The 22151-nt window shown below is 41.8% G+C and overlaps 1 protein-coding gene across 1 annotated transcript in view; it reads left to right on the plus strand.

Moving 5' to 3' along the window:
• The first annotated feature begins 21328 nt into the window (after nucleotides 1-21328).
• MEP1A (meprin A subunit alpha) overlaps nucleotides 21329-22151 on the plus strand; it is a 33979-nt gene continuing 33156 nt past the window's right edge. The window contains exons 1-3 of the mRNA XM_044387073.2: nucleotides 21329-21397; nucleotides 21484-21508; nucleotides 21600-21650. Coding sequence (XP_044243008.1) covers nucleotides 21329-21397; nucleotides 21484-21508; nucleotides 21600-21650 — 145 coding nt within the window. The remainder of the gene's footprint in view (nucleotides 21398-21483; nucleotides 21509-21599; nucleotides 21651-22151) is intronic.

Consider the following 22151-nt stretch of genomic DNA (forward strand, 5'->3'; position numbering starts at 1 on the left):
CAGGTTGAGGGTAATATGGAAGGGATATGGAGGAAGGGCCACATAATTTACATGTTCTCTTTTAAGAGACTGTATTTAAAGTTCTGGTCACAGCAGGGGCGCCTGGGTGACTGAGTCGGTTCAGCATCTGCCTTTGGCTCAGGTCATGATCTCAGGGTCCTGGGATTCAGTCCTACATCGGGCTCTCTGCTCAGTGGGGAGTCTGCCTCTGCCCCTCCCCCTGCTCCTGTAGGCTCTCTCTCTCTCTCAAATAAATAAAATCTTAAAAAAAAAATAGTTCTGGTCATAGCAGCTTTGAGCCATCCAGGGATCGGGCCTGAGAAGCCGCATGGTGCTTCCGTCTGGGCGCTGTACCGTAGCGTCATGGCATGTTCCATCTTCGCGGGTATAGCAGCAGCCCCTCGGCAAGTCATTCCTTGTCCCGTGTCATTTGACCAGACCAGGACAAAGAAGCTACTCCTCCTGGAATATGACTGAGGGCCTAAGTCCTGCCTGTTCTCACACATGCTCCCCCACGTTGGGCTAGAGAACTCCAAATTCTTGCCAAATTTGCAGAAGGGAAATCAGAGAACTTCTATCCCCTTGCAACCACATGACTGTTTAGCAACTTTGCACCAAGGGTTCAAAAATTGGAGAAAACAGCTCCTGTGGTCTGAGTCATTTTCCTCTTTCTGGCCTGCTCTTCTCTAACACTTGGGCACGTCGTGCTAGTCTTTGAGAAAATTCATCTACAAAGATTTCTTTTTTAATGTTCAGTACAGGAATTCTCACGGCTCTAGGATTCTGGGCTTCCTTTTTTTTCTTTTTTTAAAGATTTTATTTATTTATTAGACAGAGATAGAGACAGCCAGCGAGAGAGGGAACACAAGCAGGGGGAATGGGAGAGGAAGAAGCAGGCTCATAGTGGAGGAGCCTGATGTGGGGCTCGATCCCATAACGCCGGGATCACGCCCTGAGCTGAAGGCAGACGCTTAACTGCTGTGCCATCCAGGTGCCCCAGGGATTCTGGGCTTCCTTATCAGTTGCCATGAAGCTTGATGATTGCAGGCCCTGAAGAATCTAAAGTCACAAAATACTTTCCGGGGAGAAGGTAGAGTGGCATATGAGACTGTGACATGTGAAGTCTGGTTATTACTGCTTTTATAAAAACGTGAAGCTACGTAAGATTTTGGGGTGTTGTTTCCGTCATCAGAAAAGTCTCTGGCAATGAGCCGGCAGACACTGGATGAATTCTTTTAAAAAAAATTATTAAGGTATAACTTACACGCCATGGCTATGGCTCTCCTTTCAAGCGTACCATTCAAACATTTTTAGTTAACTTAGAGAATTGTGCAACTATCACCCCAATCCAATTTTAGAGCATTTCCATCACACCAAAGAGATTCTTCCTGTCCTTTAGGCAGGCACTCCCCATTCCCACTCCCAGTCCCTGGCAAGCACTCGTTTGCTTTCTTTCCCTGTAGATTTCCCTTTTCTAGAAATTGCATACAAATGGGTAGATGGGTTCTTAAGGGCAGATAATCATATCTCTATTACTGATAAATTCAATCAACCACTGAAAAATACATATTATGCATGCTAGTTGCTTTTCCTAAAGCCAGTGAAACAGACTAGTTCCCGTCCAGCAAGGAAGGCAGGAAGTCAAACAACTAAAACCAAGGAAGTTGATTATCTGTGAAAGGGGAGACCCAGGGCTCCCTATTATCTGGAGCCCATAAAGTAGTCTGGAAAAGTCCAAGGAGGCCTCTTGGAGGAAGTGGCATGGGAATGAAAACAGGAAGCGTAGGCTGGAGGTAAGCAGAAGAGTTGGGAGAGAACCCTGCAGGCTGGCTGTAGAGGATGTGTGTTGAGTCTGAGGGACCAAAGCGGGCTTGTCAAGGCTGAAATATAATGTGTGTGAAAGAGCAAGGAAGGCCGGAGTCATGGTGACCATGGGGGTGGCCTTGGAGGAGGCGTAAAGCCAGGTCACAGTTGGCCATGGTGTGACACTTGGATGGCGTTCTGAAGGCAATGGGGAGCTTCTGAGGAGTTTAGGTAGGGTTGGATGTGACATGGCAAACGACCGGGAGCCCAGCAAGAATTCAGGCAGAAAGACCAGCTAGGAAATGCTGGAATAACCCAAGCAAGAGATGCCACTGGGAGGCAGCATAGCCATGTGGTTAAAAGCTCTGGAGTTTTCCAAAGAAGACATACAGAAGGGCAACATTTATTGGGGGTGCAGGGAGAGAAGTAATAAGGAATTGGCTTACACAATAATGAAAGTTGGCAGATCCAAAATTTACAGAGCCGGTGTTCCAACTCAGGTCCGAAAGGTGGCAGATTCTCATACTACCAGGAAGAGTGGACGTCTCAGTTAAAAGGCCACCAGACTGGAGAATTCTCTCTTACTTGGGGGAGAGTCCTTTTCTTCTATTCAGACCTTCAACTGATTGGATGAGGCCCACCCACATTATAGAAGGCAACCTGCTTCCTCAGTCTATCAATTTAAATGTTAATCTCATTCAATAATACCCTCATAGAAAGACCCAGAATAATGTTTCACCAAATACCTGGGCACACCATGGCCCAGTCAAATTGACACATAATATTAACCATCATCTGGGTTGATAGGGAAAATGGTAGGTAGGGGTGCCATTTTATAAAGGTGATTCAGGGAAGGTATCTCCAAGGAGTGGCCGTTTGAACAGTGGCCTAAATGAAGTGAAAGCAAGATGCTGTGGTAGCGGGTCCTTCCAGGTGCAGGGAGTAATGAGTATCTAGGGCCAGTCCAGAACGTCTGGGCTGGGATAAGAAGCTGCTCTGGCTGGAGCAAGAAGCCAGTTGGGGAGGGGAGGGGAGGTGTGCCTCAGGGAAGGCGCTGAGGTTGGAGACGTGGTCAGCAGCGGGTTCATGTGAACCTTGTGGGCCATGGCGAAAATTGGGCATTTCATTGTAAGGGTCCCAGAAAACTATTACGGAGTTTTAAGTGCATCTCTGGCCACAGTGCTGAGGAGAGGTTGTAGGGGTTTGGGGGTAGAAGTGGGGACAAGAGTCACCAAGTTTATTGCCATAATCAGGCTAGAGATGATGGTGGCTTGGGCTGCAGGGAAGGCCGTGAGAAGCAGCTGGATTATGGACATACTTTGCAGGGAGAGCAGAGGACCTGGTGGGAGAGTGAAGAGACACATTAATAGACACATTAAGAGGAAAATACACAAATATTCGGGGTGGGCCCCATCAACCCTTTTCATGGACCTTGATTATGCTTGATGACAATTCAGCTTTCACAGAGGGAATCCTTTTGCTGGGGTGGCCTCTGTCAGCTGATTATTTTTCTGAATGGCTGTGGATGTGCTCACTCTTCTGGAAAGTGGCTCTTGCTTTCTTCCTCACTATAGGCTTCTGTCTGTCTGCCAGGAGAGCTAGCTGTGCACGTGCTGCCTTCACTATATCTTGGTTGCCCAGCTTTGCTTTGCGAGAGCTTCTTGGCTAAATATCATAGACTTGTTTGTTTGGTTTTGTCTTATTTTTCCGAAGCACTACAATGATAGTGAGTATAATTTACATAGGTCAAATGCACAGAGCTTCAGTGAACAGTTCAGTGTGTATACCTGTGAAATCTATATCATAAACGTTCCCGTTGCCCAAGACAGTTTCCCCATGCCCACTTCTAGTCTGTCTTAACACCTTGGTCCCTGTCCCTGCCAACCTCTGTTCTGGTATCTGTCACCATAAAGTAGTTTGGCATATCCAACCTCGTATACGGAAATCGGTAGAATGCCTGAATGTGTGCTGGGCTTCTTTCATTCAACATGATGTATTTGCGATTCGTCTATGTTACTGATTGTGTCGGTGGTTTGTTCCCTGGATGGATATAGCATGATTTGTTTATTCATTCACTAGTTGGTGGCCGTTGGAGTGGCTTACAGTTTGAGGTCATTATAATTAAACTGCAGTGAAGCATTCTTCACGACAGCCAAGATAGAGAAATAACCTGAATGTCCATTGAGAGATGAATGGGTAAAGAAGATGGGGTGTATACACACGAGGGACTATTATTAGGCCTTACCAAGGAAGGAGATCCTGGGATATGGGACAACTTGGCTCAATCTGGAGGACGCTATGCTAAATAAAATAAGCCATCACAAAAGGACAAATACTGCAGGATTCCTCTTATATGAGGTCCCTAAACTAGCCAAATTCATAGAAGCGGAGCGTAGAATGGTGGTTGCCAGGGGCCGGGGAGAGGGGGAAATTGGGAGTTGCTATTCAATGGGAGAAGAGTTGCAGTTACGCACGATGAGTAAGTTCTAGAGATCTTCTGTACGACATTGTGCTTGGGGTTACCAATACTTTTTTTTACACTTAAAATTTTGTTAAGAGCATAGATCTGATGTTCAATGTTTTTACTACAATAAAAAAAAATTGCAGTGAACGTTGGGTACATGACTTTTTACTTGCAACACATTTTCATTTCTCTTTGGTAAATACCCAGGAGTGGAATTGCTTGGTCATAGGGAAGGTGTATGTTCAACTTCATTAGAGTTTTGTTTTCGATTTAGCTTTCACGCGTGGGAAGGCACACAGGACGTCCACTTAAGGACTTTCCTCAACAGACCTTAGAAGGGAAATGATCCAAGGGGATAATGATAAAGGTACAAATGCTGATGAAGACAAAGAGAGGAGGACCGTGATAATGGTGATGTTGTTGTAGTACTTACCACGGGAGGCTTCCTATGTATTAATTTATTAAATCCTTACAACAACACTGAGAGGTAGGTATTATGTATCCTCATCTTACAGTTGAAGAAACTGAGGCAGGGAGACGCCAGTCAGTGTTCTCAAGGTCACTCAAACCCAAATTGAAAACATCCATGTTTTTCAACTAATTGTACCACCTCCTGTAAGGAGTCCTGTGGACGTCACCTCTCACATCTTCTCCCGATGCCCTGACCATCCTTCTGGGTGGCTGCTGTGCCTTTGACGGGACTTTCTGGGTCCTCTTTGAGTCCACTTTGCATGACAGCTGCTCTCTGGTGTCAGAAGTGCTGACCTCATGTCTGCCGGTCTGACAAGGTCCCTTTGACTAGTTTGTTTGCCCTCTTCCGACCCCTTCCAGTTGGTCTCCCCTCTCTTCCCCTCCCTTATCCCTACCCGCTGCACCCCACCCCTTCATCATCACCAACCTCCACCACCAAACCCCACTATAATTTACCTACGGCCCATAAACGTGTACCCTTGAACCAAGTTCTCTCAAGAAGAATCTTCCGGCAAAACTGCTTATTTGATCCTCAAAATATTTTGTTGTTTTTGTGAAGAATTGTGCCCAGAATCATTTTGATGATGAAAGTGTCATATGTCCTTGTTTTGGCAAAGTCACCATGTAACATCAAAAATATGATGTTGCTGAGTACAGACATGCTATCGACGTGGGTACCTTTCTTTTACTTGGTGGAGATTTCAAATAAATACATTTCAAAACAATTGGACTTGTTATGATTTCATTTTACCTTTTTCTTCTAGAAATATCTATTATAGTTAATGTAGTTAACATGCATTTTTCAGCAATAAACTCCTGCCTTGTAACAATACATTCAGGTGGTCATTTTCATCTAAACTCATCTCCATAAACCCTTGCAGGTAGATCAAGCGGAATTAAGTAGGAACTTGGTGAAGGAATGGGGATTCTCTCTAGTTTCGAATAGAACCTCAAGTCCAACTTCATACAAATTTCATATATTTCAGAACTCCGATATCATGGGTAAAGCAACAAATTCTACCAATTTGTGGAGATATTTCTTCTTAAAATTGAAATCAATCTGCACTAACAATTATGTTTTGAAATATCTCAGGAAGTTACAGGCACAGTTTACATTATTTATAATTCTTTGCTCACTGAAATTTCCCGAAATTTAAGAGAACGACTTCGGCGAAGCCAAGCCTCTGATGTTCAACTTGCTAGAAAGTGGGTGCCCCCTTGTGGTCTATAGAACACCAAAGAAAGGTTCCAGGCCTGAAGTTCTAAACGGTCTAACCACGTTGCACGTCCCTCACCAAAGTGCACACTGAATCCCTAGCGCTGAATTACGAAAGTAAGCAAAACCTTGCAAGTGGGTGGTTAAGTCTATTTAAGACATCAAAGAACCTTAGAATGTTGGCGTAACCTCAGACGTTGAGGTATATAATAACATCATTTCACAGATAAGGACACGAAAGCTCAAAGAATGGAAGTGACTTGTCCTCAAAGTGTAAAACCTCGCACCCTGAGGTGCTGATAAGAATTGGAGACCTTTCATGAAAACAGCATTAACAGCTAACTAACATGAACATAGATATGTGTCAAGAGAACCACATATAGATAGTACGGCAAATATAAAAACTTTTATTAGTAGCCTACTGTTCTGCATTCTTTAAACACGTTTGACGTTTCCCACCCCACATAGCGTGAGCTGGTGGGGGGACAGGTTAGGAGGGTGAGGCAGTCGTGGAAGGGAGTGGTGACACTCACCTGGGGTGGGATGGGGGGTCTTGGGGCGGGTGTGAAGCAGATGGTTTTGAGAGTTGGTTATGAGGGTGAATCCACAGACTTAACTGAGATTAATTGCTGGGAGAGGGAAAAGGCCGGGATGGTTCCTAAGTTTCTGGTTTGGGGCTATTGGGTGGATGGTAACTGAGGTAGGGAATAGGAGAGCAAGAGCAGGCCTGAATGAATGGTGGCTCGAAATGACGGCTAAAAAAGTTAATGGCTGGGTGATCTACATGTTTTTGTAGGATTAAGCAGCACAGTCTGAAATCTTTTGTGACTGTGTGTCCACGTGGATATTAATCAATAACCAGGGGATTAGAGAAAGTCTGTGCCTGGCTTGGAAGTGTTGATGAGATTTAAAAAATGTCAAGGGTATGATGGAGAACTTGTTCTTCTCTCTTATTTTCCTCCATAAACTTTCATTCTATCCCAGTTTCAAGATGAAATTGTGTAATAGAATTCAGTAGTTCTAAATTATATAATTATGTTTAGTTTTAATAATGATCACTTATTGATTCAAGCCTCCTCGTTTGATGTTTGTAACATCCTGGCATTGGGGAGCAACGGGTTAGGCCCATAGTCTTGAGACTTAGACAAAGGCAGTATTCTGACCATTTCAGGTGGGCTGTACCTTTGGGGAGGGGCTACATGTCCAATTCTTTGCTTAAAATAATATGCTTTCTAGGGGTTTCAGAGTTTTATAGGAGGTTCCAAAAAGCAGGCAAAGACTTTGGAACATTGGACAAAGATTGCTTAATGGTGGATTTTCAGGAACTGAGACACGTGATAAAGGACATGTCTTGGGGCCCAGAAAGGCTGAATACAGTGTCTCAAATCACACTTGAAATTGTCACTATTTTCCCCTCCTAGAGCAAAGGGGATAAAGCAAATAGAACAGGGACTGTGGTATCAGACAGAGCTTGAATTTGAGAGCTGGCTGTGGCTTACTGTGTGACGTTGTACAAATTATTAACCTTTCTTGGTCAACATTTTCTCATCAGTAATGTAGCCAATAGTGATGATACCCATGTGATCTTAGCTCTTTGGGGTTCCTATAACCAAATGCCCAGACCGGGGGGCTTAAATAACAGAAATTTGTTTTCTCACAGTTCTGGAGGCTGGGAAGGCCAAGATCAAGGTACCGGCAAATTTGGTTTCTGGTGAGAATGCTCTTCCAAGATTGTGGATGGCTAATTTCTTGCTCTCTTTTCACAGGAGCTTTCCTCGATGCTTGTATTCAGACAGAGAAGGAGTGCCTCCCCGATGTCTCTTAAAAGGATCAAGGCCCCACCCTTACGATTTCGCTTGACCTTAATTACTTCTTTGGAGGCTCCATTTCCAAATACAGCCACACTGGGGCTAGGACTCCAACATTTGAATTTAAGGGCAGTGGTGATGGACACACACATTCAGTCTGTAACTTATATCCAAGGGCTTGAGTGAAGATTAAGTGGAGTAATGATATTGAAAACTGGCTGTGTTCTGGTTGCAGCACACAGATAACACAAGCTGACTTCTTTGGCTCCTTAAGAGATCTGTCATCTCTGAGTTCATACCTGTTAGCTCATTTGAAGGATTTACTGCAGGGAACACATTTTGCCACTCTTGCTAAATCTGTTATTACTTGTATCATAGCATCTAACAGAGAATGGAAGAATAGACCTGGCCTTGTCCATGTTATTTATCTAAATAGTCTTCAATTTTGTGTTGCCTTTTGTAAGCCACAAAACCATTGTACAATGATTTGTTTTCCTCTTTTTCTTTCCTATAAAAAAACCCAAAAAAACAAAACAACTACTAATTTTAGGCTTTGTTCTTTTTCTTTAGGTGTAAATTTGACTGTTTACTTAAGATATTTCTTATTTCTTTAAGGAGGCCTTTATCACTATGAACTTCCCTCTTAAAACTGCTTTTGCTGTATGCCATAGATTTTGGTAAGTTGTATTTACATTTTCTCTTTTTCTTTCTTTTTTTTTTTTTTAAATTGCTTTCTAATCATTTTGGTCCAAAGAATCTGTAAGAGTAATTCAAAACAATGCCTCCTTACTTAAAAACCAAAATTCTGAATAGTCTTTTGTCTTTTGCTTTACAACCCAAGTCTGTGATAATAATTTCTGGGCATTTTTAGAGTATTTTTTTTTCTCCTGGGTAGTTTTAGCAATATCCTACGCAACATGACAGACTTTAGCAACCCTATGTGTGCTAATGTGGAATTTTTGGCAGCTTAACAAATGAAAACTTGTGACTCAGAAGTCCATAGAATTTTCTTTTCTTCTTTTTTTTAGAGAGAGAGAGCAAGAAAGCAGGGGAGGAAGAGAGAAAATCTTAAGCAGGAGGACATGGGTCTCGATCTCATGACCCCAAGATCATGACCTGAGCCAAAATCAAGAGTCAGTCTTTTCAGCTGAGCCACCCGAGGGCCCCAGGAGTCCATGGGATTTTCATAACACATGCAATTGAGAATCATTTTTCTATCGTTAACATCCCCTGATAATCAACCTTATGTAAGGCATTAAACATTTTTCTTGTGTAGTTTTTATTGGGATATTTAACTGAAAGTCTCCTACTTAGTTCATCATTTAAAGTTTGGCATAGGAAAGAAGGGCTTTAACAGTAGTTGTTGTGATTTGATAATATTAAATATATTGACTGTATCGAGCCATATTTGGGTGTTGTAAACTTTTTTTTTTTAAGTTTTTAATTCCAGTTACTTAACATACAGTGTTATATCGTTTTCAGGTGTTCAATACAGTGATATAGATATATTTTCATATTTATTTGTCTGAAGGTACTTTTTTATTTCTCCTTTGATTTCTTCATTAACCTACTGATTGCTCAGTAGCGTGTTACTTAATCCCATATTTGTGATTTTTTTCGGTTTTCGCTAGTCATTGATTTCTAATTTCATATCACTGTGGTTGGAAAAGATGCTTGATATGGTTTCAGTCTTCTTAAATTTATTGATTCTTGTTTTGTGGCTTAACATGTGATCTACACTGGAGAACCTTCCATCTACACTTGAGAAGAATGTGTATTCAGCTGCTTTGGGATGGAAGAGCCTGTATTTATCTATTAAGTCCGTCTATTCTAATGTGTCATTTCTGGCCAATGTTCCCTTATTGATTTTCTAGATAATCTACCCATTGATGTAAGTGGAGTATTAACGTCCCCTATGATTATGTTGTCACTTTCTCCCCCTTTATGTCTGTTAATATTTGCTTTATGTGTTTAGATGCTTCTATGATGGGTGCATACATATTGACAAATATATTCCCTTATTACATTGACCCCTTTATCATTATATAATGCCTTTCTAGGTCCTTGTTATAGTCTTCGCTTCAAAGTTTATTTTGTCTGATATAAGTATAGTTTCCCTAGCTTGCTTTTCATTTGCATTTGTGTGGAACATCTTGTCCCATCCCCCCGCCTTTAGTCCGTGTGGGTCCTTACTCCCGAAGCGCGTCTCTTGCAGGCGGCGTAGAGATGGATCTTGCGTTTTTGTTTGTCTCTATCCATCCAGTCATTCTCTGTCCTTGGATCAGGGAATTTAGTGCATTTACATTGAAAGTAATTATTGATAGGTATGTACTTATTGCCATTTTGTTCACTGTTTTCTGCCCGTTTTGTAGTTCCTATCTGTTTGTTTCTTCTTCTCTTGTTCTCTTCTCCTGCAATTTGATGATTTCCTCAGTCTCAGGCTTCGATTCCTTCCTTCCTACCTTTCGTGTATCTAGTATAGGTTTTCGTTCTGTGGTTATCCTGAGGCTTGCGTCCCATGTATATAGCAGTCTCTTTTAAGGTGATAGCAATTTAAGTTTAAATGCGTTCTAAGACTCTACATTTTTATCCCTCCTTTAATGTTTTTCATAACACATTTTACATCTTTATACTTTTTGTATTCCTTAGCTGATTATTGTAGCTAAAGTTATTTTTACTACTTTTGTCTTTTAACCTTCATTCTAGCTTTACAAGGGATTAATCCACTACTTTCACTGTATATTTACCTTTGCCAGTAAGATTTATACTTTCATATGTTTTCTTATTACTAATTAATGCCCTTTCTTTTCACCTTAAAGAACATTACATCACAGTACATTAATTACATTAGCATTTCTTTTAAGGCCAGTTTAATGGTAATAAACTCCTTTAGCTTTCGTTTATGTGGAAAGCTCTATCTCTTCTTCAATTCTGAATGATAATCTTTCCAAGTAGAGTATTCTCAGTTGGAAGTTTTTCCCTCTCAGCACTTGGGGTACATCCTGCCATTCCCTCTTGCCTACAAAGTCTCTGCTGAAAACTGCCGATAGTCTTATGGGGGCTGCTTCGCATGTGACAAGCTTTTATCTCTTGCTGCTCTTAAGATTGTCTCTTTAATTTTTAACATTTTAATTATAATGTGTCCTGGTAGGAATTGTTTGGGTTCATCTTATTCAGAACCTTCTGGCATTCCTAGATCTGGATGTCTGTTTCCTTCCCCAAGTGAGGGAAGTGTTCAGGCATTATTTCTTCAAATAAGCTTTCTATCCCTTTCTTTCTCTCTTCTCCTCCCGGGAACCCTATAATGTAAATGTTATTCTGCTTGACATTTTCCTATGGGTCTCTTAAGCTATCTTCACTGTTTTAAATTCTTTCTTCTTTCTGCTGCTGTTTGAGTGAGTTCCACTGCCTTGTGTTCTAGGTAACTTATCCTTTCTTCTGCTTCATCCATCTGCTATGAAACATTTCTCGTGTACTTTTTGTTTCGGTTATTGTATTCTTCAGCTCTGCGTCTTCTGCTTGCTACTTTCTTATATTTTCTATTTCGGGTGAGGTTCTCACTGTATTCATCCATTTTTCTCTCCAGTTCGGTAAACATTTTTATGACCGTTGCTTTAAACTCTTTATCAGATAAATTGCTAAACTCTATTGCATTATGGCTTTTCCTGAGGTTTCATCTAATTCTCTCATTTGGAACATATTCCTCTGTCTCCTCATTTTGCTATCCTCTCTACGTTTATTTCTGTCTGTTGGGCAAAACAGCTATCGCTCTCATTCTTCAAGGAGTGGCCTTGTAGAGGGGATGAGACTTATCTTTCAACTTTGTCCTAGCTCTTGGTTGTGTCTTAAACCTTTGGATTGTCTAAGCAGCTTGATTTATTCTTGATCGGTCCCAGTAGTTGAGGGTGTGCCAAGACCTGTCAATTTTTCAAAGCATAGGGCAAGGAGTATTTCAGTCAGCACCTAGTTTCAGGTTGATTGGAAGCCAGGGCTTAGCAGAAGCTTTTAAAGTATGCAAGTATATACAGTCCTGTGGGGCTGCAGGAGTAACCCCTGCTGGCCTCCAGACCAGAGATCTGGGGGCAACCCCTGGGTGAAAAGCTCCTTTCTAGGAGATACCAGAAGCTGCAGCAAGGCCAAGGAAGAGCACAAACATGGCATTTCCCAGCCTGTATTTCCTGAGAGCTCCTCCATAACCTCTAGATATCTGGAAACCCTGAATTCTACCTCTTAGGCAGAAGTTCTAAGACAAGTAAATAGGCCTTTTTCATAGAAAAGGGGGTATGTTTTTAGTCTGCTACTTATGTAGTGCCCTGGGGAGCATTAGCCTGATAAAAACTCTCTCTCTAATTACAGTTACAGTCTCTTGGGACCCAGGAACACAAGCCCCTTGACTACCAGAGTCAGGCAATCAAGGAGCATCCCCTGTGTGGGCTGCACATGCCCACCACCTCTAGCAAGGTTGTGGGAGAGTGCAGGGCTGGGACACCTGCTCTCAAGAAGTGGGACAGCACAAAAATGATTCCTTCCAGTGTCCCCGTCCCTGGAGAGAGTATGAGCAGGCCTCTGCTCCTCTGGAAGGCACTTTAAGATCAGCAAATGAACCTCCTTCCCATATAGTCTAGGTGCCTGTCAAAGCGCTGCTTTTGCACTGGTCTCTGGGGTGAGTGAGTCTGTGCACAAACACTTAAAGAGATGTATCTCCTGAACATGAGCCCCCATTGGTTTTCAAAGTCAGACATTTTGGGGAGCTCATCCGTCCGCTGCAGGTCCCAAGGGTTGGGGTCAGTTCTCAGGGAGAAGCTCTGAATTTGTGAGACCCCTTCTCATTGTGGGTTGCCACACTATGAATGGGGTTTTAGGTGAGACCATGTCTCCGTCACTCCTACCATCTGGATGTAGCCCTTTTACTCTTTGTTTTGAAGAGCTGTGCTGCTAGTTTGTAGGTCTTTTTCAGAGGGGACAGATCCATACGTAGTTGTAGATTCAGTGTGTCTACAGGAGGAAGTGAGTTCAGAATCTTCCTATGCTGCTTTGAAAAGTCTTACCTGTGTCCCTCTTAAAGAGTTAATTCTGCGTTCTTGGGATCTTTGGCTAAAGGACTTCAAACCACCTTCACCTTTGTGACATGCTTTCAGAGGGTGGGGAAATGAGACATCATTTTAAAATTACATTCCTTTAAAAAAAATAGAACAGCTTAATACGTTTGATTCACAACCACTTATTGGAATTTGTTCCAAGGCAATAATCTAAGGTACATACAATTGGAAATGCAAAGATCTTTCCTGTAGCATTGACTGTGATAAGCAAAATCAACTGAAAAAGCCTCTATATCCACAATACAGACTTGATAAGTTAAATTCAGTATATCCATTCAGCGGAATTATATGTAGCCCCTGAAAAACATGTTGTTAAAGAATATCGACTGACATGGGGAGACGTTTATGAAGCCAGGCTATGAATGTAATGTAACTTTTTGTATGGGGGGAAAAAAAGCATAGAGAAAATTCTAGGACCTATACCAAGATGCTAACAGTGGTTATTTTGGTTAATGGGATTAAAGTTAGTATTTTCCTACACTGTTTTCGAGGTTTTTTTATATTGAATAACTACTAAGTTTATAAAATAAACTGTTAATTAAGTTTATAACTATACATTTATAAGAAAACTGAATAAACATTATTTCTAAAAAGCTGAGGCATCTGAGGGCCCACAGTTTTTTTGCTGGGGCTGTGCACTGGTGGGAGCTTGTTGAGGGAAGATTGAGCACTGATAACCATTCTCAAGAGGGAAAATTTAGGAAAAATAGATGACGTTCTAACTCACTGTTTCCTTGAAAGACCTGACGGCCAAAATTTAAGTGAATAAAAAGTTTATATTATTATAAAATATACATATACAAATGTTTTTTTAAAAAATGAAAGGTAACTGACTATATGTCAAAAGTGGGATTTGGGGTGATTTTTCTCCTCTTTTTAATGTATTTAAAAAATTTTAAATATTAAATACTCCATAATGGGCATGTTATTACACTATATATATATATTTTTCCTGACCCAATAAACGAAGAGGCTGAACTCTCAGGAGAAGCTAAACTTAAGGGCCTTGAGGACAAAAATGTGCAATATTCTTCTTGGTTTTCTCCTTGGCATCCACCACGGACCCAAGTACATTTTGGTAACTGGGTCAAATACCAGCTGGATGGTTACTATATCAAGCTGGATTCCTGTGTTACTCATGTTCCTTCTTAGTGCATGGAATTGAGAAATCAGTCACATATTAAACTAAATAAATACAATACAATACAATAAAAATGAGTAGCGTGAGTATTGCCTTCAGAATTTCTGTTTCTTCAGGAAAATAGCTGGCTGTAGAGAGATAAATCCCTGGAGGTTTAAGAATCAAGAGCTTTTCTAAACATACAGCCAGCCATCAATTGCTTATTTGGTTTTGTGACCAGGATCCATGGATCCACCGTGGGCATTTGTCCCTCATCTGGCCAGACAGGGGACATGGACTTGTTAATCACGCAGGGATGTGTGTGGTGATTGGGACAAAGCTTCAGAACATGTCGTTTCCATTTGCTCAGCCGCATGATGGTCCAAATCCAAAGCAGATGGTTGGGTCTTCTCTAAAACATGTGGACGCAGGACCATGAAACCCTATCTGAGCCTCAGAAGCTGCTCTTCTTACAAGAAGATCAAAATCCAAGCTGTCATGAAACCTATGAAATTAAATTCATTCCAGGCCTCTGATTTGAAGATAGCGCAGCCCTCAGTGCAGAAACAATAACAGTTAAAGTACATCTTTACAAAGCATTTGATATATGGGAAGACATCTCTCCATATTTAAAATTCTCTTGACATAGTAATAAAAGAGGCAGAACAAGTCTCACTAGCCCCATATTATAAAAGAATAAACCAAACCATAGATTGCGGATTTTGCCCAATGTTATCCAGTACCTTTGTGGAAGAGGTGGGATGTGGACCCCAGGGATCCCGATTTTTTAAACTCCGTTTTATTGAGATATAATTTACATACAATAAAATCTACCGATTTTAAGCATGCAATCCCTTGATTTTTGACAATTCATAGAGTTACATAACCACCAACACAGGATACAGAATATTTTCATTACTTCACAAGTTTCTTTTCGTCCTTGGTAGTCAGTCTCCTTCTACTCCCACCCTTTGGTTCCTGGCAACTGAATTGGATTCTATTACTAGAGTTGTGCCTTTTCTGGTGTTTGATATAAGTGGAATCATACAGCGTATGGTCAGGTATTTGACTTCGAGAGCTCAGCATAGGGCTTTTGAAATTTATCCATGTTGTTGTGTGTGCCGGTAGTCCAATTGTTTTTTTAATTACTTCGTAGTATTCCATAGCGACGGTATTTTATTGTGCATTCTATTTTATTCTAGGAGAACTCTATCGTGATCTATGAATACATCACAATTTGCTCATCTATTTACCTTTCATCCATCTCTACTCTAACATCTACTAAAATCCTGAGGGATGCTTGCCCTCCCATGACCTTCACCTCTATCCAAGCTCCATGAGAGCAAGGGGAGTGTCTGTCTGGTTCATGGCTGTTTCCCCAAAGCCTAACACAATGCCTGGCACCGAGGACATGATCAATAAAAAATTTGTGGACAAATGCATGGATGAACAAATGGATGAATGAACACAATATGGCAGTCTAGGTCATCACCTAAGAAGGAGAGCACCTGGAAAGGGAACCAAGAAAGAGAACCACAACATTAAACTCACATTCATATTTTTCAGGTTCTGGATACCATACACAACCTCTCTGAGTTCGGTCGTATAAAATGAAGACTGTAATTCTTATCTTATGGGATTGTTATGAGAATTTAATGAAATGGCTTATGTAAAGCATCTTGCACAGGGCCTGCCAGGTCATAAGTGCCTAATAGGTCATCTGGTTATTATCATGATAATTGCTATTATTTGGAAAAGAAGAAATGACATTCAAGGTAGGAAACGTTGTAGGCAGTTAGCAAACTGCTCTTCCCAAAAATTTAACTGAAAACCCCAAGGTGTGGCTAGTGTTCTTTCTTTCCTTTAAGTGGAGTCTCTTAGCCCATCCATTCACAGGCTGTCAGTGGCTGGCGTCCTTGCTTGTATGTTTGTGCAGAGCTGTCCTCATGTGTGTTGTGCAAAGTGGCTGCCACGGTAGTCTTCCTGCTCTCACCAGTGGTTATTAGAAGATGAACTGATGTTTACAAATTTGATTCAGTATATCAGTGTGAGCAGACCTGCTACTCAAGAAGACTTCTTAGCTAGTCTACTTACTTTGACTAATGACCCTTAGAATTTCCCATAATGCCCCCGCACAGGGCCTCCCATTACTTTCCCCCTGTGCTAACTCAGATTCCTGTTAAGGTGTGAGGTAACGCAGCTGGCCCTGAACCGAGCTGCTGGCCCCTTGCATGAAAGAATCTGCTGTCCCCAAAACAGTTCTGTGGTTTTCAAGGGGAAATGGGACTATAATTCCCATTTGTTTTCTAAGAGGGTTAGCCTTTTTGTTCTCTGGATCAAGTTACACGTGTGACTTACCACCATCTTGCTTCCATTAAATGACCTCAAAACGGAATGACTTCTCCCAGGACAAAGAAAAATCCCCAAACCAAGTCCCACCCGTTCTTTCTCCAACATCATCTCTTTCTGAAGAATTTCATCTGTCGGGGCTTGCCTCACCCCAGCCTGTGGCGTTGGCATTAGTCTCTATGACTAACACGGTCTCCCTCCTTAAAACGTTTTAGAGTCCAAGAATCCTCAGATGACCAGGAAGGTCTTTGTAGCTAATAATTAAATGTCCCTTTTGCAATTTAAGCTGGCTTCTTTGTACCCTAATTTCAGGGACAGTGGTGTTGAAATAAATTTCCAAGGCTAGATGGAGCCACTCTTGTCCAGGGTGCCTCATCAGTAAACCCAACTTCTGTGATCGTGCGAGTGTTCCAACTGTGACCTCCAGTCAGCCAGTCCCCAAACGCCAGGCCAACTCGGGGCTCTCTACTTTTTTCCTTGCTCCTTGATCTTTCTAAATAAGGTCAGATATGCCACCCCAGTTGATCATGTCCTGTTTCTGTGTTGCTGCTTGTAATGCTTTGTAAAACTCGCTCTTGCCCCAAATCCCTCGGAAGAGAACTCCACTGCTTATGAGGAACAGTGCTCCCCCAATCTGTGGACTGTTTTCCCTCGGATCAAGCATGTCGAACTTATTCCTCAGTTGTTTTGGTTTTGGCATTTGACAGTAGAAAATAGTTGGACCTCTTTTCCTTTAGAATCACATTTTCTTTCAAAGAAAAACCCATTCCCAACTGTGTCTTCCCTTTACTCAACAATTCCCATTGGTTTGGTCTTCCTCCCAGATGCCATGGTTGAACTTGGCCTCTTGGACAGTGATGACCCTTGCAATTAGCAGAGGTTATAGACTTTTCCTAAAATCAGGGGGCAATCCTGTAGCTCTCTGCTGAGTCTGTTTTAAATGCAAGTACTCTATAAGGGCTCAATAAGTGGGAAAAGAATTGGCAAACTATGAAGTAAGCCTCTTGTCTGATTCTTCCCAGCAGCATGAAACATGGGCAACTATGTGCTCTTTAGGTCCTATAAAGGAGGAAAAGCTGAAACCAAACCCACTGGATGCCCACCTGGACATGGAGAGGAGTTTATCAGGGATCTCAGTGCCCAGGACCATAGGAAGTCTCTGCTTGGCTCCCCAGTGGAAGCCGCTGGAATTGGTCTTGGTGCAGTGCAAAATGGAGTTGCCTGCAAAGGTCAAGGGGTCTCCCATTTTCCATGTAGGATTCACCCTCATGCCTGTTAAAAAATGTGAGTTTCCAAACTACACCCCTGAGAGGCCATTCTCAGAGGTGTTCTGAAGTGGATTTCTGCACTGAAGATCTTTCTAATTCTTAATGTCTTATATGTCCTCACTAGGAAACTGGAGGCGGCTATGATCTTCTGATTTTCTTATAAGAAGGGAATTGGAGGAAAGCTAGCTACAAAGCACAATCAGAGTGGAAGCATCTGGTTAACATCAACCCCCTAGAGCCCTGTTTATCACAGTGTATTCCATCGACTACCTGCATGGGAAGCATGAAGGTGTTTATTGAAAATGTAGATTCCTGGGCCTCAGCCCTGACCTGAATTAGAATTTCCAAATTCTGGGCCCAGGAATCTGTAACTTAACACACTTTCCAGGGGATTTTGAAAGACGCTATAGCTTGAGAACTGTTTTCCTCTGGGCTCAGTCTTCTTAGTAAATGGTTGGAGATGGATGCTATGCAATATGGGGCCTGCATGTTACAGATTGGTGGGGGAGGCCTCACCCCTGGGCTTTGGGGGCCAGTTGTAGAGAAAACTGCCCGCCCAGGTAATATTCTAGGAGCATTGCCAGGAGCTGCATGGCTTTGGGAAGGTTTCTTAATCTCTCTGTGTCAGTTTCTTAATCTTTAAAAGGGGCATAATAGTAGCGACTGCTTCATAGAATTGTTGTGAGGATTAAATGCATAATTATGCTTTAAATCCTTAGAACAGTGTCTGGCCCACAGGAAAAACTATGTATATGTTGTTTGCTGTTGCTGCTTCTTCTATTACAATTGTTATCCCAATCTCAACAGTCTAGGGGGTCTGTTCTGTAAACCCAGGAGTCAGCAAACTATGGCCCTTTATCTGTTTTTTTAAATAAAGTTTTATTGGAACACACCCATGCTCATTCATTTATGTTATTATCTATGGCCGCTCTCCTGCTGCAACAGTAGAGTTAAATGGTTGCTACAGGGACCATATGACCCACAAAACCTAAAATATTTACTCTTTGACCCTCTTCAGGGTCAAAGTTGGCCAACTCTTGCTCTAAATGCCTTTGAGCCCCTGTTAAACGTTGATCACCTGAAGGAACAGCGAAGGTGGTTGTGTCGGAGATTAACTGATGGTCTGATAGTCTGTTAAGAGCAAACCTTGTGAGTGAAGCAGAAAGTGGCAAGTGGACGAAGCAGAGGGCAGAGAACATCCCTGAGAAGAGCTTGGAGGGATAGGACTTTGCCAGTTACGAGGGGGTCCTGGCCTCAGCTTTTATGAGGCTGGAGCCTGTCTGACAACAGGAGAGGGCTTTCCTCTTCCCACCTGCCAGTAGCTTTTCTCTTCCAATCTTCAAACCCTTTCCTCGATTGGTCAGTTCATAAAATGTGCTCACTGAGATCGAAGCAAACCTCCATATCCAATAGCTTCAAACAAAATTATATTTTACTGTATTTCATCCAGCATAATTACTAAGTGCCTACTGTGTTCTAGACACTGGGACAGGTACGGAAAATAAAACATGACCCTTGCCCTGTGGAGTGTCTGATCTATCTTTGAACTGCAAAGCCATAAACTCTTCAAACCCAGAACTTAAGACTCCAGGCTTTCTCACTGGACACCCCGGGACATAAAATGCCTAGGGTTGCAAATAACTGGTAACTAATTAACACCCAGAGTGAAGATCATAAAAAGGAAATCACCTGGGGCAGGTTATTGTCTGTTGAAGACCTATGATCCCATCAGTGGACGTTCTGCTGAGCAACAAGTGCGCCGAGCACTGTGTTCTTCTTGCCTGTCTTCTGCCAGAAGGCAGTGTGCGTGGATAGAAAGAGCTAGAGTTGTCCAGATGCTTCCTATGTCCCTGGTACCTGTGTTTTATGTGGGTCATCTCACTGAATCCTTATACTAATCCCATTAAGTAGGCACCACTATCCAATTTACACAAGGAAAGCAGGTGCTCAAAATGGCACAGCTCGTCAGTGGCAGAAGTGGGATTTAAATTCCTGTCCATCTGACTCCAAAGTTAGAGTATATCACTCAGGTAAGTTTAAGAAGGAAGGGAAAGATAAAAGCATATCAGGGGGTGGGGAAAGGTGGAGAGAATTCAACAGCCCCATCACTGCCCGTTTGAAGAACTAACACCTGAGATTTAGCAGGAGGGGTACCAAGGCAAGAGTGTTGCCCATCTCTTTAGAAAACAGAATAGCAAAGTCCTAAACCCCTACTTCCTGGCTCCAGAATGAACAAATGTTCATTCTTTTTAAATTACGTTTAAGAAGTAAAAGTCTTCTGGCTTTTCCTCTCGTATACTCAGAGCCAATTAGTCTCATGACGTAGATGTTTATCAAGTCCGTCCCCACCCATTTTTTAATCATTAGGATTGTATTTGCTGACCTAAGCCATGTTAGCTGTTGGGCAAGTTCAGGTTCTTTTGGAGAACACGGGCGGCTTCCTGTGGTTGGAGAGCGTGGGAGATGGCTCTCTACACTCTCTTACAACCTCACAGTCCGTGGCTATAGTGGAAAGGAAGCCATTACAGATTTCCTCAGCCCATCGGAGGCTAGCCCCCGGCTGTCATGGCTCCTGTTTTATAGCTCACGAAACCCCACGTTCGGCCTCAGGAAATGCTTTTCTGACAGGAAGTGCCGTTCTGACCACAGGACCAGCCCATGTGCCCACACAGGAGGTCTGAGGTGGAGACAGGCAGGCCCTGGACCTTGACTATTGCTCTGACACCAAAGACTCTCAGACCTCTTGCATGCAAGAGCTGGAGGGTGTCTACATACACGCAGTACCATGCTGGGGCAGGTAGCGCCCACAGTGCACACCTCTTTCCAGCACCGCATTCAGTGACAGAATGTTGGCAGCTTGAAACTGACCATGGTGGGGGTATTTACATCCCAGAAATCAGCAAACACTACACATAAAGGCTTGTTCCCTCTGAGAACTGGTTGTTGAACATTTATCCGTGCAAGACTGAATATACCCCATTTTTTTCTTCCAGTATGAATACATTTTTCTAGTTCTTTACTATTACAAAAATACACCACAATGAATATGTTATATGGTACTTTGTGTACATATGTGTGTATTTCTTTAGGGTATACACCTGGAAGTGGACTTTTTTAACTTATGAAAGATGGACATTTCAACTTACGAGATAGCATCGGATTGCTGGTCTACCAGCAGTATGTAAGATTTCCTGTTTCCTCACATTCTTGTTGACACTTGGTACGGCCAGCCTTCTTCATTCACGCCAATCTGAGCTTGAGGTAGCATTTCATTGTTATTTGAACTGATTTTTTTTCTTTTTTATGTCCTTTGATAATTGCCTTAAAGTATTTCCATAAAATGTTTATTCGTTCTTTATTGGATTTAAGTTCTTTATGGTTATTTTATAGATTATTTTTTATTTCTATTGTGAAACGGATCTTTTATCTGTTATACGGACAGTTTTTGCTGTTGTAGAGGAATGTTATTGCTGGTGTGTAGAAATGTTACTGATGTTTATATGCTCATCTCGGTATTAACCTTTTCAAACATTTCCCAGGTCTGGGGGGCTTGAGATTTTATGTTAAACTTGGTATCTGTTCTTAAAAGGGTCAATGACATACTCTTTGGTTACTTTTTTTAATGCCACAGTACATATGTGAGGGTCAAAGTTTCTAAGATGACAGCCAGGGCAAGGTCCAAAAAGTATTTATTACAAGGTGTCTTTGTTAAGTCTGTTCATTTGCAACAATGGTTTGGACGAAATCCACTTGTGTCCTCTCTTTCATCTTGTTTTTTGCCCACATTGCAGCTGTATCAGTAAGTAGAATTCTGTTCTTCTGGTTATTTAGAAATATTAATTCTAGTATATGTCATGTATTTTCTGTATGTTCATTTTCTTTCAGATTAAGCATCTCTCTAAAGGAAATGGTAAGAATCAATTGAAATGCATAGAGTGTTTCTGAACTTTCTTTCTTTCATTCAGCAAGATTAGTAACATTTTTTTCCCTACTTTTAACAGTACATGATGAAGAGTTTCATGAACAGAAGGCTATTTCAGAAATCAACTTAGGTGGGTTCAATTTCTGCCTTATTCATGCTTTGAAATAATTTTAAATTTTGTGCTACAATTGCTGTAAAGCTCTTACCTTCATAATAGGGTGTTGGGTAACTTCAGGGGAGCAATATCTATTGGTGCTTCATGAGAATTTGCAGAGTTTCTGAGAAATGGAAATGTGGAAAGAGAGTGATGGTTAGACCAAACTTTCTAGAGGAACCAGGGAGCGCTCCAGGGATCTAGAAATACATCACACGAGTTTTGGTTGTAAAAATGTCACTTTTCCTGTTTCTATTTTGAAAAAATGAAAGAAAAGTGGATGATTTTTCCGCTTGCTACATATACACACGCATATGTATGTATGTATACGCGTGTAGTATATGCCTAGATTTATGTTTAGGGGGGACCCTAGCCCCTCTACGGGTGCATCATAGTCATTAACACCTGTTTGCTCAGGACTTAGGGAAGAGTGGAAAGCTGTTTCCATTTCGACATCTTGTCTGCAGACATTTTTCT

Source organism: Ursus arctos, unplaced genomic scaffold (genome assembly GCF_023065955.2).
Source record: "Ursus arctos isolate Adak ecotype North America unplaced genomic scaffold, UrsArc2.0 scaffold_29, whole genome shotgun sequence".
NCBI classification, from domain to species: domain Eukaryota; kingdom Metazoa; phylum Chordata; class Mammalia; order Carnivora; family Ursidae; genus Ursus; species Ursus arctos.